Raw genomic sequence first — 16,971 nt, 5'->3', positions numbered from 1 at the left:
GACAGTACTGCATACTCAAATTTTGGAGCAAATGAGGCAAGCCGTTCTTGACTGTTCAGGAAAATATTTTCACACATTTATTAATTTTTTTGACTCACCATGTGTATATTATATGTATATAAGTAATTCAACAAACTGTGAATGCGTCGATAAACCATAAGTAAGTATATAATTGTTTTGCATATTTTAGGTAGAATTTATTGGACACAATTTTGGGATGACGTCGTTAACTTTCTGGGAAGCGATAAAAGAGTAAATTTTGATTAACAATTTACCATGCTTAACTTTAAAACGTTTGCAAAATTTTAGAGCATTCAGTTTACCAGCTTCAAGGTTAAAATACAAAGTGTTGTTATATAATTTTGATTTTTTCCAGAAATCTGGATATGTGGGGTATCAGCTCCACACGGATTCAGAAACTGCACGTGTAGTAATATGTTAAGAGCATTTTATAAAATTGAAAACTCATTTATCTACAATTTTGAGGTGACGATATCACATTGTTGGTGGAGATGATTAGATGAGGTTTGGTTGACGTTTTAGCATCTACGCGATATTTATATCCACACATGTGAAATTTGACAACAGTCGATCGTTTCGGAGTTATCTACCCAACAAACATCGACATAGTTAGCGGATAGACAGACAAAAGGAAATGAGTGATCTACTTTTTCGTACTCTAGGGGATATGACACATTGAGAAAGAATGAAATTAGCTAGTCGCCTGAGGCACTCGACTACAATACTTCCTTAGCTTACCCTCACCAGGCAAAAATTATCATGTTTTTTCCATAAAATTAAACTATGAAATTAAATTATGTCTCAATGAAATAAAAATCTATACTCAAGCATGTAACCAAAGGTTAAACTAGTTGTGGATGTAGACTACAGATGGTGTTAACAAAAGTTTTACTTACCAGGTTTTCACTTCTTCAGGTGTATACTGCACCTTTGGTATTGGCTGCCCACTAAAATAATATATGTGTATAAGTTAACTATAAAAATTGTATTTTCAAACGTCATATAACTGACACTACTTATTATATGACGTTGTTACCCAAGTTTAAGTCTCATTTCTATGACAGCGAACCAGAGTATAAACAGAATACGTTTATGTGAAAATCATCGTGGTTGTTAATCTTAGTAACCACGGTAAGTCAGTGCAAGCCAATTTTTTAATGAAGCAAGAAGACAGGATATAATCGTTTCAAAAGTATGTTAATTGTTTGAAAATAAAATAGTATTCTCGAAAAACTATAAAATTTGATGTTGCGAATTTTGTTTTTTTTATGAGAATCACTATAAGTCCAAATAAATATATGTATGTAATGTTAAAGTAAATATGAAGAAGCGTGCTAGGCGTATATTTCCAATGAGTTTTTACTTTATAAAATTTCGTGATGACCTCATAATTTTAATAACTTTAAACCATCTGCAGGATTTCAGAGCATTCGGCTTTGTAACTTTTAATTTAAAGAAAAAAATAGACTAACACATTGATTAATTTTTTTGAGTCGTCCCTCTATACGCAATTCTTCAAAAAAATATGAGTGCAATGATAAGTCAAAAGTATAGACTCATCATGTTTTGCACATTTTAGATAGAATTTATTCGGCAACATTTTGAGATGACATCAGTTTTTTGGGGGAGATAAACAAATATATTTTGATGTTTGTTTACAGTGCCATTGTTGGAAAATTTAGACTTATCATTAAATAAAATGTTCCTGACAGAAATGATATCATTTAGCAGTTGTCCCCGAACAAGTTACAAATGCTAATCTTCGTGAAAAGTCAGTGTAGTTCACGTTTTCAACTGTACATTATACGGATGGAACTTGTTAACATCCGACAAACAGAAGACTGACTTACACAAATAATGTCTCTCGCAATTGCCCGTTGTCCAATGTGAAAAGCAAACATTTTCAAAAACTCAAGTCTCGTTGCCTAAATATGTATCGGTTAAAACACTTTTTCCTTTACCTACAGGCCAAATGTTTATAATTTAATTTCAAGCCTTGAAAATTTTATCTGTTGGATGTCTACGTTCGGAATATTTGTGAGCGTACAAATTTGTCGCCATTTGAACACTTATTTGACTCAAAATTGACAGTGACGTAGAATGCAAACTTGGAGTCATGATATTTGTTAAATTCTACTATGAATCAAGTTAAATTATCTGTTGCCATCTTTACGTACATTACGTCTGAAAATAATTCTACCCAGGTATATTACATGAAATTTGTTATTATTTGAATTTAAAAGTTAAAATTTTTATTTGTTCGTCACTTGTAAACATCATTTACCAAGTAAGTCACTGTATTCAACATGAAAATGTCACTTAACTGGCTATAGCCTGTAAAAATTTTACTGGTTAGCCAGAAAATTTTTACAGCCCTGCTCTTGATCATACAGCCATGTATTTTAAACATTTTAAACTATTATAAGTTCAAATGACAGCCAAAATTGATTCAGGTAAATTTTCACTTACAATTGCTGCTTCATCAGTAATATAGCTTGCGCCACACTCATTTCAGTACATCGAAAACGATAAATCGAAAAATCTAAATGACAGAAGTAGACAACACAGTAAATACTATGACAAGTGCCATGCTGACGTGCGTTTCCAAGGCAATACGTCTAAAGCTCATACGATGTTTCTTCAAATATTGGACTTTCTAGAGTTTTTAATAGGAGTAGTTTATAATAGTTATTTTTGTACGACAATCGCTTTTTCGATCATTTACCGTATAGGTTTCCATAGCAGTAAGTTCAGTTTACGGGTTGCTACGACTAACAACTAATAAGAGGCGAACGGTAAGTAAATTACTTACTGTTCAGCTGAACGGTAAGTAATCATGCATTCAAGATTTTTTTTATTTTAAATTCCATGCGTGTTCGACTTCGACATTTTCGCTTTCAGAATCACTCATGATTGATATTTTAAGCAAATAAATCACTCACTAATAGTCGCGGAAAGAAAATTAATTCGAAATCAAGCCAGATCAAATCTAAATCGACAGCGGTCAAAATGGAAACCATGGGGCGGGAACTTCAAAGGATTGAAATGGGCATGCGTTTTAGTGCGGGGAACAGTCCACGAGAGGTGCTGGCGGCATGTTTTTAAATTTAAAACAATATCTATGAAAATAATAAATAAAAGCGCTTCGGTTACTTTGACAACTTGAAACGTCGAAAATTAATTATCGTCTTGATTCCCGAGCTTTCCCAACCGTTCTGTTCTGCTATCTTGGTCTTTGAGCCAGAGTTTTTCGATTAATTTGCTCTGTTAGTTTTGTTTTTGTTACTTTTATATATATTTTTGGTGTTCGCGTTCTCTTTATTGTTGTTTTTGTGTTGCTGTTTGGTGTTTCTTGTTTTACTGTTTGTTCCCCGTTCAATTAAGGACTTTATAAGGTAAAAATATTTGTTTAATTTGAAGATATGGAATTTTATTATTAACTATCGCTTTCCAAATCCCCGTAAATTCAAAAGCCGTTTTGAACGATGGATTGAGCTTTGCGGAGATAAAGATCTTCATGTTAAGAATGCAGACCTGGTGTATTGCTCCCACCGTATTTGTGACAGGCATTTTCTTGTGGAAGATCGGTCTTCTAATATGTTGCTGAAAAAGGATGTGTTGCCAAGTCTTTTTTTGCCTCTCCATTCTCCTGTATCAGATTCAAATTTAGATCCTGTTCCTTCTCAAGAAGACACGGTTGCAGGTAAAATTTACATATTTACGTATTTCTCTCTTTTTCATGGTGAAATAAAAACTACATTTTGGCGAATCTACAATTATTTATTATTGCAGACCCCATAAATGATCCCGCTTCCGAGCAAATCAGTCCCGATTCCATCCCAGTTCCATCCTTGAGTGAAAGACGCATTTTAAAAAGATCATCAAGCTCTGCATCGGTTAACGAAGTTCCTTCAAAAATCTTAAAAATCGCAGGAGTTACGTACAGCAAAGAGCTTCCTGAAGAAGCAAAAAAACTTTACAATTTAACAAAAAAACTTAGGAGAAAGGTATGTCGCCTTACAAAAACCAAAAATTTTTATAAAAAAAGCAAGTGACAAAAATTTCGAAAGAAGAACTAGTTGAAAAGGTGACAGCGCCTTTGAATCGGACGGTTGCAAATTTCGTAAAGACCCAGATTAGATTAGCCGATGTGCATCCTAATGGTAGAAGATATACATTGGATGACAAAATTATGGGTCTCATCTTGAACAAACAAAGTAACAGAGCATATAAACTCTTTTCTAAAATATTTCCTATGCCTTCGAAAAAAACTATAATGGCCTTACTCAATAGAATACCGATTAAAGCGGGTTACAATGAGGCACTATTTGACAACTTAAACGCAAAAGTTAAAGGCTTAAAACAGCAAGAAAAACTATGTGTCCTAATGTTTGACGAAATTTCCATAGAACCACATATATCGTTGAACACGCATTCAAAAGAGTTTGAAGGGTTTGAGGATTTTGGAGAGAAAAAGAGCGAAAAAATTGCTGATAGGGCTCTCGTTTTCATGATTAAGGGTATAAAAAGGGAATGGAAACAGCCCCTTCTGTACACCTTCTCCAGCGGTCCGGTGAAAACAATAGATTTGGCGAGAATAATTAAACAAGTTGTAAAACAGTGTCAAGACGCAGGATTAAAAATTATAGCCTCAGAAAGTGACCAAGGGACGAATAATCAGGCAGTGATTAATTATTTAATGAAATCTTCTATTGGAACTAATGTTCAAATTGGAGACAAAATCAAATTTTTTAAAATTAACGAGCAGAAAATAATCCACATATATGATCCTCCGCATCTTCTTAAAGGAATTCGCAATAATCTCTTAAAATATAAACTAATTTGGAAAATACAAGACAAAGAACCATTAAGTGCGCAATGGTCAGACATCCAGAGAGCATACCAATTGGACAAGTGTTCGAGCGATCTACGTGCTATGCCAAAACTTACCGAGGGTCATGTTAATCCCAAAAAAATTAGGAAAATAAAGGTCTCATGTGCTGCTCAAGTTTTTAGCCATACAGTTGCATCGGTTCTGGGACTAATGACAAAAATTGGAGACAGTGGCTTAGACGAGGAAGCGATTGGCACTTCTAAGGTCCTTAGTTTTTTTAACAAATTGTTTGATAGTGTAAACGAAAGGGTGTTAAAGCCCATGAAAAGGAATTTTTTGAGATGTGCAGTAACAGAACGATCCAAACATTTAAAGTTCTGGCAATGCGCGAGAAATAATCTACGAAATATGCATTTTGAGAAAGGAGGCAAAAAGTTTATTCCGCCAAGTTTAAAAAATTGGGAAATCACCTTAAATGGATTCGAAGAAATTTTCAAAATTTTGAAAAGTCATGGTTTAACGTTTTTTAAGCCTCGGGTTTTCAATCAAGACCCGTTAGAAAATTTTTTCGGACAAATTCGTCAACAAGGAGCTCGAAATACAAATCCTACGGTGACCCAATTTAAAAATCATTTTAAAACTCTTTTGTTTAATAATTTAACTACTACTCATTCTATTTCTGCAAATTGTGAAATTGATAATTCCGAAGAAATTCTAACGTCCGTCAGACAATTTATAACGCAAGGCCTATCTGAAGATGACGAAACCGAAGAAATAGAAACAATTGACGAAAATTTATTGATTAGCCCGGGACCGGAATTTTCTTATATAGATAAAATTAGCATGGGCTACGTAAGTGGTTTTGTTGTTAAACAATTGAAAGGAATAGAAACATGCATAAAATGCGAAAAAAATTTAACAGCGGTAAACAAAAATGAGTGGCATGATTTGGTTGTTGCGAAAGAATTTAAAGATTCGGTTCCCAATAAATTGAAATATTGTACTCCGAAGCTTATTATAGGTTTAAGTTCTTGTTATCACGTGCTACAAAAACTAACACCAAAATTTTGCTCAAAAAATCTGGCTATGAAATATTGAAAAATTACGTGAAAATGAATGTGAACTTCGAATTTAACGATAATTGTGAATATATGGGGGACATCAAAGAATTTCTAATATCAAAATTCACTGAGTTAGTTTGTTATAATTGGGCCGGTGGTATTAATAAATTTCTCAGTGGCAAAGATGAACGAAACCGCCATCGAAACGACGACGCCATATATATCGCAGCCAAGAAATATTACGAAAAAAGAAAAAAAAAGTGAGTAAACATTGAACATTGTTGAACATTATACATATAAATTCTGTAATTAAAAAAATTAAAGCTAATTTTCTGAAATATGCATGTTGTTTTATTATAAAAATTATGTGGAACAAAAATTAAAATAAAAACCCAGCAGGCTGTAACTCTGGTTTTGTTGGGGAACAGCCCACCAGAGGCCGCTGCTTTCTCTGTCCTTTTGTCAGTATAAGGAGTTGCCTATCTATTACAAATATTATTATTATATTATCTATGATGGAAACTGATTTTTAAAATAGTTGTTTATATTAATCAAAACCATAGTAACAAATTTTAAATTAAAAAGCGACCTTGTTGATGTTTGATATAAATTCTTTCAATTTATAAATTTGATAAAAAGACGCAAATCTTTTGATGGTCGTACAAAAAATAGTATAAGCATCACGAACGTTAAGAGGGTTTACTGGTCTCAGACAAATTGGAGACGTCGCTTCGCTGCGTCTCCAAACTTTTGCCTTCGACCAGTAAACACCCCTTACCGTTCTTAATACTTAATATAGTTACTATTACAAGTGAGAAACAAATAAAATATTTAACAATACACGCAAGGTAACGGGCTTTTACTGGCTCCAGAAGGTGACTAGCTCCAGAAGGTGACTGGCTCCAGAAGGTAACTGGCTCCAGAAGATGACTGGCTCGCCTGCGGCTCGCTAGTCATATCCTTCTATCCGCCAGTAAAAACCCTTTTACCATGCTAGTAATGTTAAATACCATTAAAGATTATGAAAAAGATTGTTGTTTATATTTAGTTAAAACAGCTTTAACACTTGGAAAGCAATACTGCACAACTTCCTCTATCGTATTAGGATATGAAACCCTTGAAAAAATTTGAACAATAGCCACTCATTCTTTAGTTATCAATGTTATCATTATACAACGTGTTACAGAAAAAAGTACATTAAATTTAACCACGAACAGAACTCGTCAACAGAAAACATTTTTCTATTTGGCATTTTTTCAAAAACGAATTTTTTTTGTCACAGTTTTACCCACCCATTATTTAACGAGCCGGCCATGCATTTCTTCAATTTTTGACCGTGAATTTCACTTTCGATGCATCAGGTGGAAAGTGTTTGTTTTTACCCAATTTTTTGGCGAGTTGGCTAGCGATAACGTTTTATCAGCTTCAAAACAGTTAGTTCCTTTTTGACTTTCCTTTGTGGTGTTTTCACTTTTCGTTGTGTGAAGTTATGCCCCGCTATTCGAACAGTGAATACATGGACATGGTGCTAGCAGTGCAAGCATAAAGAATTTTGATATTTTTGAAATTATGCGGGAATGAGTGATACGTGCTGCTGAAACAATTAGAAACAATGAAATTATGTTACAAAGAGTCAAAGACTCATTTCGTCGCCGTCTTTGGTGTTGTCTAGACAATAATGGTGGCCACTTTGAACATTTATTATGAAGTTTTTGGCGATTTCAAGATTTTCAAGGTAGGTCTCCATTATCTATTACAGCCTTGCATTCAAATGTTTAAGTACATTTTTTGTTCCGTGTTGTGTTCATTTCTTATCCCTCTCCGCAAGAAACTGCTTTGTTAGCCATGGGCGGGTAGGTGAATTTGTATTAAATCTTTGACTAATTTTAACTCAATCACGAAAGGGTTTACGACAAAATGTTATTTACAAATTTAATTGCTTTGGATTAGTTCTATTACCAGTTAAAATTAATGTACTTTTTTCTGTAACAGGCTGTAGGTGCAGTATCGCAGCGGTGGAAACAAGTAATTTCGTATCCCATTAAAGAATTAATCATTTTGGTCACAAAAAGGGATTTAAATATTGTAAATATTACAACAGAATATACTGAGAATTTTGTGGAATTTCAAGAAATTTTCGAATTAAAATTGGCACCAAAATTAAATAGTGATTTATACAATCTGAATCACTTTAACAAAATGAAAATCCCTTTGGCATGTAATTTAATAAATTTCGATGTAAGAGAAGGGTTTAATTTTTGTGTGACACAGACCGTGATGCTTATACTACTGCTGCTGCTAAAATTTTAAGTACACGTTTCCGTACTATGTCGTCTCGATGTGTTATTTCTGCTATTAAGAAATTTAATTTACGTGAAGACAAAAACACCCTGAAATGTTTACAAGAATTTATTGCTTTATCAAAAAATATCAGTTTTGGCATGAGAGACTCTTGAAAACCAGTAGAAACAGGTTTAATTTTGTCAAGAAAAACTATTTTAGATTTTCAGGAGTACTTTTTAAACATTAGAGGCTATAACTTTTGGATACTTACATCAAAATTACAAAAAAAATTTCAGTTAAATAAGGTTGGGACAAGAAACACCAAAAACACTCCAATTTAGGTAACTTCTTAAAAATGTATGTGTAATTCAGTGCTCAAAAGTACGCACAGGGAAGTTATGCAGTAGTATATGATCCAAATCTATTAGGAATAAAAGATTTACCATCTTCGAGTAATATCGTTTGTTCTATAGTCTCTAGTTTTCTCGTCCTAGTGGCTGAAACAGTCACAACCAAATATTTTGTACTGTCCCGCAGAGTTATTTGTATAATGTTGCGGATAATTGTCTATAATAATATAATAATAATACTTTAATATACGCCAATTAAGCAATACAGTAATAACAAACAGCACAAACAGCATAAATAATCTAATTTGAAATTAAATTTTGACATTCCCTTTTGAATGCGGTAAAAGAAACTCCAAAATAATTCAGGCTGTTATGTTTATTGGCAATTGCCAAAATGCTGTTCAAAGGAGAATGAAGGTCTACAAACAAGTAAGTACAATGCAACAAATTTTCTAACCCTTATACGAAATTTCTTCGTATAAGAGAATTTAAAGTGAATTCTCATAGTCATAACATATCCGACAGAACTTGTATTTAATTTGTTTTTAACTACGGAAACTAATAAGGTGACTGAACTCAATATGGCCTAGTACCCAATATGAAATATAATGAAATCAATTTTATTTTTTCTCCAAATATACTTTCATTTTGAAAAGACAGGTGTTTTATTCAGTGAACGTTTAATTAGTCGTAGACTGTAGTTCCAATTTTGTACACTGATTTCTTCTGCAGCTCAAGATATCCCTTTGTGGAATTTCTCTATTTCTCTTCTTAGGACATTATTACCTTTTGGAGGCAAGTACATATACATAATACAAAAATGTGCAGGATATTTATTTCCGTATACTATTTCCAATTTTTGAAATTTCCACATAAATGTATAACATGATTTTCGTAGTAATTTACCACTAAATAGATGCTTAACTGAAACCTGAAAGTTCATGGATAATTTTGTTTCTCAGAAATACCTACTGATTCTGAGCTTAGAACATAGGATCGTATAACAGCATAATTTGATATCTTTTATCAGTCATTCGCAGCTTCATACTATTGTGGTGACGAAGTTATCCTCAATCATTTTCATTGTACGTACCGCCACTGAAAATTTGTCTGACAGAAATAGAGAACTAAAATGTATAGCTATGCCATCGCCTTTGTTGATTCATTATTAAAGTCTTCCCCATGACATGCTATATTAATTATTAACCGGTGCGTTTATTTGTACTAAATTTAATTGTTTTTTTGATTTGGGAAAAATGCCAGATTTCCCCACATTGGCAGCACTCAAAGGTTAAATGTCAAATGCTCAAATGGGCATAAGTCATCACTCACCACCACGGCCATATATAACAGGTCTGCGAACTCCGAGTTTAAAATGGTCTTTTTTCAAAGAGATCCCAGAAGGCCACGGGAGCTTAAAGTTCCTAGCGCCGTCTACTGGATACTATGATGAAACTGTCAACAATAATGAATGAAATTTGCGTAAAAATGTCCTTGAATGCAAGTTGTCACAAATGTCAGCTTTATAGGTTAGGTTTTGTGACATCTTTTTGAAAGATGAGGGGAAATATACGTCAAATGTCATGTCAAACGTCAGTCGATTGTGCAAATAGTACAATTAACTACCACATGGTGGCGGTCATCTTAAGCTCCCACAACCTACTACGATACCAGTTTTTAAGCGCCCGTTTTATGAAAATTTATGAATGGAGTTGAAACACCTTACTTATACCACCGTGCTCACCACTTTCACAAACTTGTCAGATTAGGTTAATAACATGTCACTAGTGTGAGTCGTAACGCAGTATTCTAATTCAAATTCAAATTAAACTTGCCGTCTACGTTTTTCTTATTTTCTACTTCAAGATATTTTAATTCTCCTAAATACTTTTGTATTTTTGTGCCATTCATTCTTTTTAACTTTAAATTTAAAACTTTTCCAATGATATCTCGGATCATCCACTTCTCTTTGATTAAGTGAATCAACTTGAATAAATTTTATTTTTGTCTTGAAAGATAGAATGAGTGTCAGGAAAATGAAGCTCTTCAACATTGTTTTACAGTCAAAAGAATCAAGCCAATTTCAAGTTGGATTTACAATTTCGCAAGTCCCCGTTGCCATGGAAGATGCGATGACAGTAGTCGCGAGGACGAATGATATCGGGAATCGCAACAACTGTCATCGAAATTACCACAGCAACGGCACTTGTGATTTGGCAAATCCAAATTGAAATTACCCTGTTAAAATTTAAATTAACAAGATATTGAACAAAAATCAGTACGCACAAATTTAGAGGTTACTGCTGTTGCAGTTAATCCTCTTCTCTGGCCAGAGTTATTTATACAGTCTGTTTCAAAATATTTATAGCACACAGCAGTTTTTTCTTTTCGTTTCGAGATGTCTAAATAACTAATAAGTAATAGTAAGTACTATCACGGCCAAAAAAATGGAAACACCACTTTTTTTTATTTTGTGAAAATATCTTTCCGATGTTGTAAAATCATAGGCGTAACAATTTTGTTCAAAAAAATTGTAGTCAGTGTCAGTTCGTGACAATTTTAAAAAATGCGCAGACACTTCAATACCAAAGAAAAAACTCGAATCATTGCGAAATTACAAGAAGAGTGGTCATTGCGACGGGTTGCAGCTGACATAGGTGTTAGTTACAGCTGTATTTCTAAAATAAAAAAAAAATGGAACCAACATAATACGGTCGAACGTCGTTTAGGATCTGGACGGCCAAAGATAACCGATATAGAAGAAGATGCCATGCTGGTTGATTATATGGAACAATCACCATTTTCATCTGTGGTCGAAGGGCGACTAGAAGTGAACTTTCCAGGTTCAATTAGAACTGCTCGTCGACGAGTTAAGACCGCCGAGTTGTTCAATATCAATAGGGCAGCAGCAAGAAAACCAATTTTAACTGAAGAACGTAAGGAAAGGAGAATCGGATTCGCTCTTCAATACTTAGACAGAGACGACGATTTTTGGAATAAAGTTGTTTTCTCAGACAAGAAGACTTTCCAGTCTTGCAATAACGGAAGAATCAGGGTGTATCGGCCAAGAAATCAACGTTTTGAACAAAAATATATTTGTGATTTAAGTAATTTTCGGTAAACGTCTGGGCGTGGACAAGCGCACAAGGAAAAGGGGCCTGTGTCAATATAAAAAATCGTCTAACTGGTGATGTTTACCGAAATATATGAAATGATATTATGTTGTCAACTACTAGAGAAAGGTTTCCTGGAAATAACTTTATTTTTCAACAAGACAATTGTCCTATTCATAGAGCCAGAATTGTTAGAGAATGGATGGAAAACAACGAAATGAATGTCTTAGACTGGCCTGCAAGAAGTCCCGACTTAAACCCTGTCGAAAACTTTTGGTCTTTTCCTGTGAAAAAAATTAATGCCCAACGTATTAGATATACGACAAAAAATGAATAATGGGAATTAATAGGGTAATTGCCCTAGTAATGGACACTGCCCCAGTAATGGACACTGTTAATTGAAAAAATTAAAAAAATTCATAATTTGCGCCAAAATAACTTATTTGGGTACGCCATATGCTACAGTAGTTTAAGTCGCATATTCCACTGTGATTTGACGTTGCTAGCTTCAGTACGTTTTCTGAAATAGAGAATCTTCAAGATGGATGATGACAAAACAGCTGTTTCAAGTTGTCCGGCGCTTCGTTAGTTTAAATCTTTTAAGTGAGCAAACGTTGTGTGTAGTTGCTGTTGAGAACATTTGTTTACGTTTAATCTTTGACCAGGTAAGTTAAAAACAGATTTTTATGGTTGAAAACACATATTTCCTACAAATAACGATTTTTACGGGGGGTGACCAGTACTGAAACAAAAAATTAAATAATGTGTTAATAATGGACAGTGGGATGTCCATTACTAAACAAGAAAAATTCAGTAATGGACACCAGTCATCCGATGCCGATATTGAATTCTTACCAAGTTAAGATTGTTTCTAATTCAGGTACATGTGATTTTCTACAAAAGGGGAATGGAAAAAAAGAAGGAAAAAAACAGAAAGTTTTTTTGCTATTCGGAGGAGAACATGCAAAAGGCTATCCAAGCGGTGAAAGAAAATGAGCTAAGTAAAAAAAAGGCTGCCCAACAGTACCATGTTCCTCGTAGTACTCTAATCAGGAAAATGGCAGGAGACAGTCCATGTTGTAGAAAAATGGGACCTCCATCAGAGTTATTTGAAAATGAAGAAAACGTATTGGTTCCATGGATATTGGCCATGGCGAAAAGAGGATTCCCAGTACACAAAACCAATCGCATCATGTCTGTAAAAAAATACTTGGAAGATAATGGTAGAGAACCTTGCTATTTAAATAAATCTAAAACACCGGGTTTGAAGGATTGATCTTGGTTTGAAGGATTTCTTAAACGGCATCCAGAAATCAAGCAGAAACATGCAGAATCTTTGACTAAAGCTCGTGCAGCTGTTACCCAAGACCGTATTCATAGATGGTTTGATGAAATTCTAGATTATTTCAAAGAGAATAACCTTCAAGACATCCTTCGTGATCCCACCCTAATATTTAATGGAGATGAATCTGGATTCATGCTTTGTCCTAAAAGTGGAAACGTTTTAGGACCAACCAAATCAAAAGAGGATTTTTATCAAAGAGTATCTGCTGAAAAAGAGCAGATTACTGTTATGGCTACATTTTCGGCAGATGGAAAGATAGTACCACCAATGCTTATCTTTCCATATAAAAAGATGTTCTATGTTTAACTAAAATTTAAAAAGAGTTATAATGTTTTAATCAAATTATTTATCGTACATTGGACCTTTACAGGTGTTATTTTGAAGAAGGATGATCTAGGAGCCGAAATACAGTCTATGACCAGTGCAGGTTTAGGTGTATGGAAGTGGCCAAGCAAAGAGGATATTCTTTATTATTTCAAAGAAGATATTGTATGTGTCATAGACGAGCCAAAGGTTAAAAATACTAGAGGCCATTTTACTGTTCCAGAAATGAATAAATATGAATAAAATTAACATTTTTCCGAGTGTCCATTACTCACCCACAATGTGTTCATTACCTACGCAACTGTGTCCATTACTGGCACATTTGATGTAGTATCACAATATAAAATATTAAAATAACAATTATTGTTTTACGTAATTTGTTTACAGACTGTTAGAAAGTGCACTAAATAAGCTTTCATCTGGTGTGCTACAAATTGATTTTGACCGAATATTAATAATAATAAGATTATTTAGATTTCAAATTTTCTCTTGGGTGTCCATTACTGGGGCAATTACCCTAGTACAAGCTTGGCACGATGTTGATGAAAACTATGTAAGGACCACGGTCTTGTCTATGAATAGAAGATTACATGCTGTAATAAGGAAAAATGGAGCAGTAACAACATATTAAATATTAAATTTATTAATGGTGTTACATTCGTCACTTCGTTCATTGTTCTACTCGATATTTTCGGGTGGCGGAAACTTTATCGAAAAACAAAATATCGAAAAGAAAATATCGCATGTAATTTATCGAAAAACTAAATATCGAATTCACAAAATATCGAATATACAAAATATTGAAAAACATATCATCGAAACTACAAAATATCGAAATATATCGAAAATTTCTTATGATGACGACGCTTGCGCTCTAGAATATGAAAAAAGCTGCAGTTTGATGTATGATACATCTATATTAATATCATTTTTTCATACAAAAAACCAAAAAAATGTTATACCTCGTCTAGCGAGTCCAAATCAATCCATTGGAGGATGTATATGCAACCCAACATACTATGAGAAAAAAAAAACTTCATGGTATACAATGATGGAACTACCCCATAGATTTTAACCTTATACTCTACTAGATGCGCAACTGCGTCGCGTAAAGTGAAGCCTATGGCGGCCATTTGTCAAAGAGGCAAAATACTGTAGAATCGTATTACGGTAATGGTAAAAGTAAGGGTAAAATATTATTTATTTGTTCTAAGGAAATCAGGTGCACATTTTATTGTTAGCTTGCCAATCCTGACATACAACAAAAGAACATATAACTTAAAATATACTACAAATGTTACGTTATTGAGGAAAAATAATTAAAATAGTTTTCCAATTCTTACATAAATCAGAAGTCATTAAAATAAAAAAAAAATACCTAAGCAGTAAATACGTGCCAGGACGCACCAAATAATCACTTTCAGTGAAAGGGTCACTACACAATTTATTGGCTTTTGTTGGTGTAATTTTTTTTCTTTTCATTACTCTAACCCACTGTTCCAAGAGCTTTTCATTTTTCAGGGGAAATCCAAAGACAAAATCACATAATAAAAAGACAAACCGATTTAGCAATCCACCGCAAATTACCCAAAAAACTGGACGTTTCCTCCTGGTTTAAACCGATTTGTACACCCAAATGCGGAACACGATGCCGGCATATTTCGCTTTTAATAAACCAACACTTTTTGGAACTATACTTTAATTCATATATACATATATATATAGCATATATTTAGCACTATTTTCCTAATATATTACCAAGCGATCATACATTGACAGCAATGTTTTGCCTTTCTGACAAATGGCGGCCACTCGACCTTGAAGCTTCACTTCTCTCTGCAGCGCAGTGTTAGGTAGTCGGATATCTAGGTAACTTAATTTATAGTAGTCCAAAAGGTATAAGGTTATATGGCCATCATAAAATTATCCCATTGTGTCGAAGTTAAGTTGTTTACAATAGAAAAGGTTTTAGGGTCGTAAATAACGTGTCCACTGCAGCTCGACCGGCTGTTGAGGTTTCCTTCAGGGGCGGCTCTCACTAAATATGTAAATCCACCACTCCATTATTTCTTTACTACCTGCAGCGGCTGAGGGTTCCGAAATAATCACTCGCTTTGAAAGCCGGCCCTGTTAAATGTGAGGAAGAAATGTTTAGAAGACGATTTATTGCCAACTGGTAAGCTTAGTGCGAACCACACAAAGGGGGTATTTATTTGCGGTCAACTACTTTATAACCTTATACCTTTTGGACTAGTATAACATCTATGAACTGCCCTCACCTACACTAATGCGTGCACATGCGCACTTACAATACGTTAAACGTTCAAATTTGAACAAGCAATTTAGGTGTTTCTATATTTTTGGCCGTGATAGTACATATTATTGACCGGGAGTCACAGAGTACGTATTAGTGGAAATAACCTTTTTATTTTGAGGGCACATTTTGGTATATACCTAGCTCTTTATTACTTTATAAAGTATCCTACGTTGGTATTCAAACTAATGGACAGGGTAAATAAAAATTCAGCAAGAGATTTTTTTAGAAAACATAAAACAGACGTCTTGGTCTGTTTAGTTACAAAATCGGATGGTAGATGATGTTAGTTACGCCAAGCCGCAAATTTTTTAGGTTAGCAGAATCAATTTACAATACAGGGTGTTATTGAAAGGTACGTACAACACAATGGACAGTTCTTCGCGAAGTCAAACAGGTCTGAAAAACTTATTTTGTGTTATCAAAATTATAAGGGGAGAATTAACCCTTATCCAACCTTTCTAGACGCTACTGAAAGATAAATAGGTAAAATTAATTTATTTTAGTAAATCCTAGCAACTGTAACAATAAAACTTTTGTCAAGATTAAATGTTGCTATAGAAACGAGAGATGCTCTTTTTTCAGAGGCGTACAACGAATTTGGACATAAATTTTAATAATTTTTATCTCTAAAAGGCGAACACTTTTACCTGAACTTTTTTTGACTTTTAGCATCCACACTTCTAGACCAATTGCCGATTTTATTTTGTACGTACCTTTCAATAACACGCTGTATATTGTGACGGCCGTACGGAGCGGAGCGGAGGCAGATTAAGTTGGCGGTGATAACTAATATAGCAAGTCGTGCGATATAGTAATGTCTTCGAACGTAAGGCGTTATATTCTTTTCAGCGAGTAAATAAGATGATTTGAATTCCATGCTTTCAAATATATAAAAGCAAGCACATTTCGTACAGTTTAGTAATATTATTAATTCAGACACATCAATCTTTGTTTTAACCTTAGATCATATAATAAATAGATACCAACACACCGTGTACTTTCCTTAGGAGAGCCTGTGACGACATCCTCCTATCACACATCTCTCTTGTACATAGAGAAATTACAATGAAGCTATCCTTGCCTGATCACTATTTGAATTTAGCGGGCCTAAATCTTAGGAAGTATGTCTGAACCATGGTAGAAGGAGACATGGTATAGGCATACGCATCGGGTGTGACGTCAAGTGGGGTGAAATTAGCGCGAAATTTAAAATACAAACTTTCGTTATCCGACAACTAATTGACGTATTGGACAGAGCAATGACAACTCAAGCTGAAATTCCCTAGACTTCCCTAGCGAAGCTCACAAGAGTCACAAGGTCGT

General features: G+C 34.1%; 1 protein-coding gene across 1 annotated transcript in view; it reads right to left on the bottom strand.

The window, feature by feature from the left end:
- LOC135135493 (tryptophan 5-hydroxylase 1) overlaps positions 1–16,971 on the bottom strand; it is a 77,330-nt gene that overhangs the window by 50,377 nt on the left and 9,982 nt on the right. Inside the window, exon 4 of the mRNA XM_064064559.1 lies at positions 918–968. Coding sequence (XP_063920629.1) covers positions 918–968 — 51 coding nt within the window. The remainder of the gene's footprint in view (positions 1–917; positions 969–16,971) is intronic.

Source organism: Zophobas morio, unplaced genomic scaffold (assembly GCF_036711695.1).
Source record: "Zophobas morio isolate AGI-343-1 ecotype UQ-CSIRO unplaced genomic scaffold, CSIRO_AGI_Zmor_V1 ptg000024l, whole genome shotgun sequence".
NCBI classification, from domain to species: domain Eukaryota; kingdom Metazoa; phylum Arthropoda; class Insecta; order Coleoptera; family Tenebrionidae; genus Zophobas; species Zophobas morio.
This window is presented reverse-complemented; position numbering and strand designations above follow the sequence as displayed.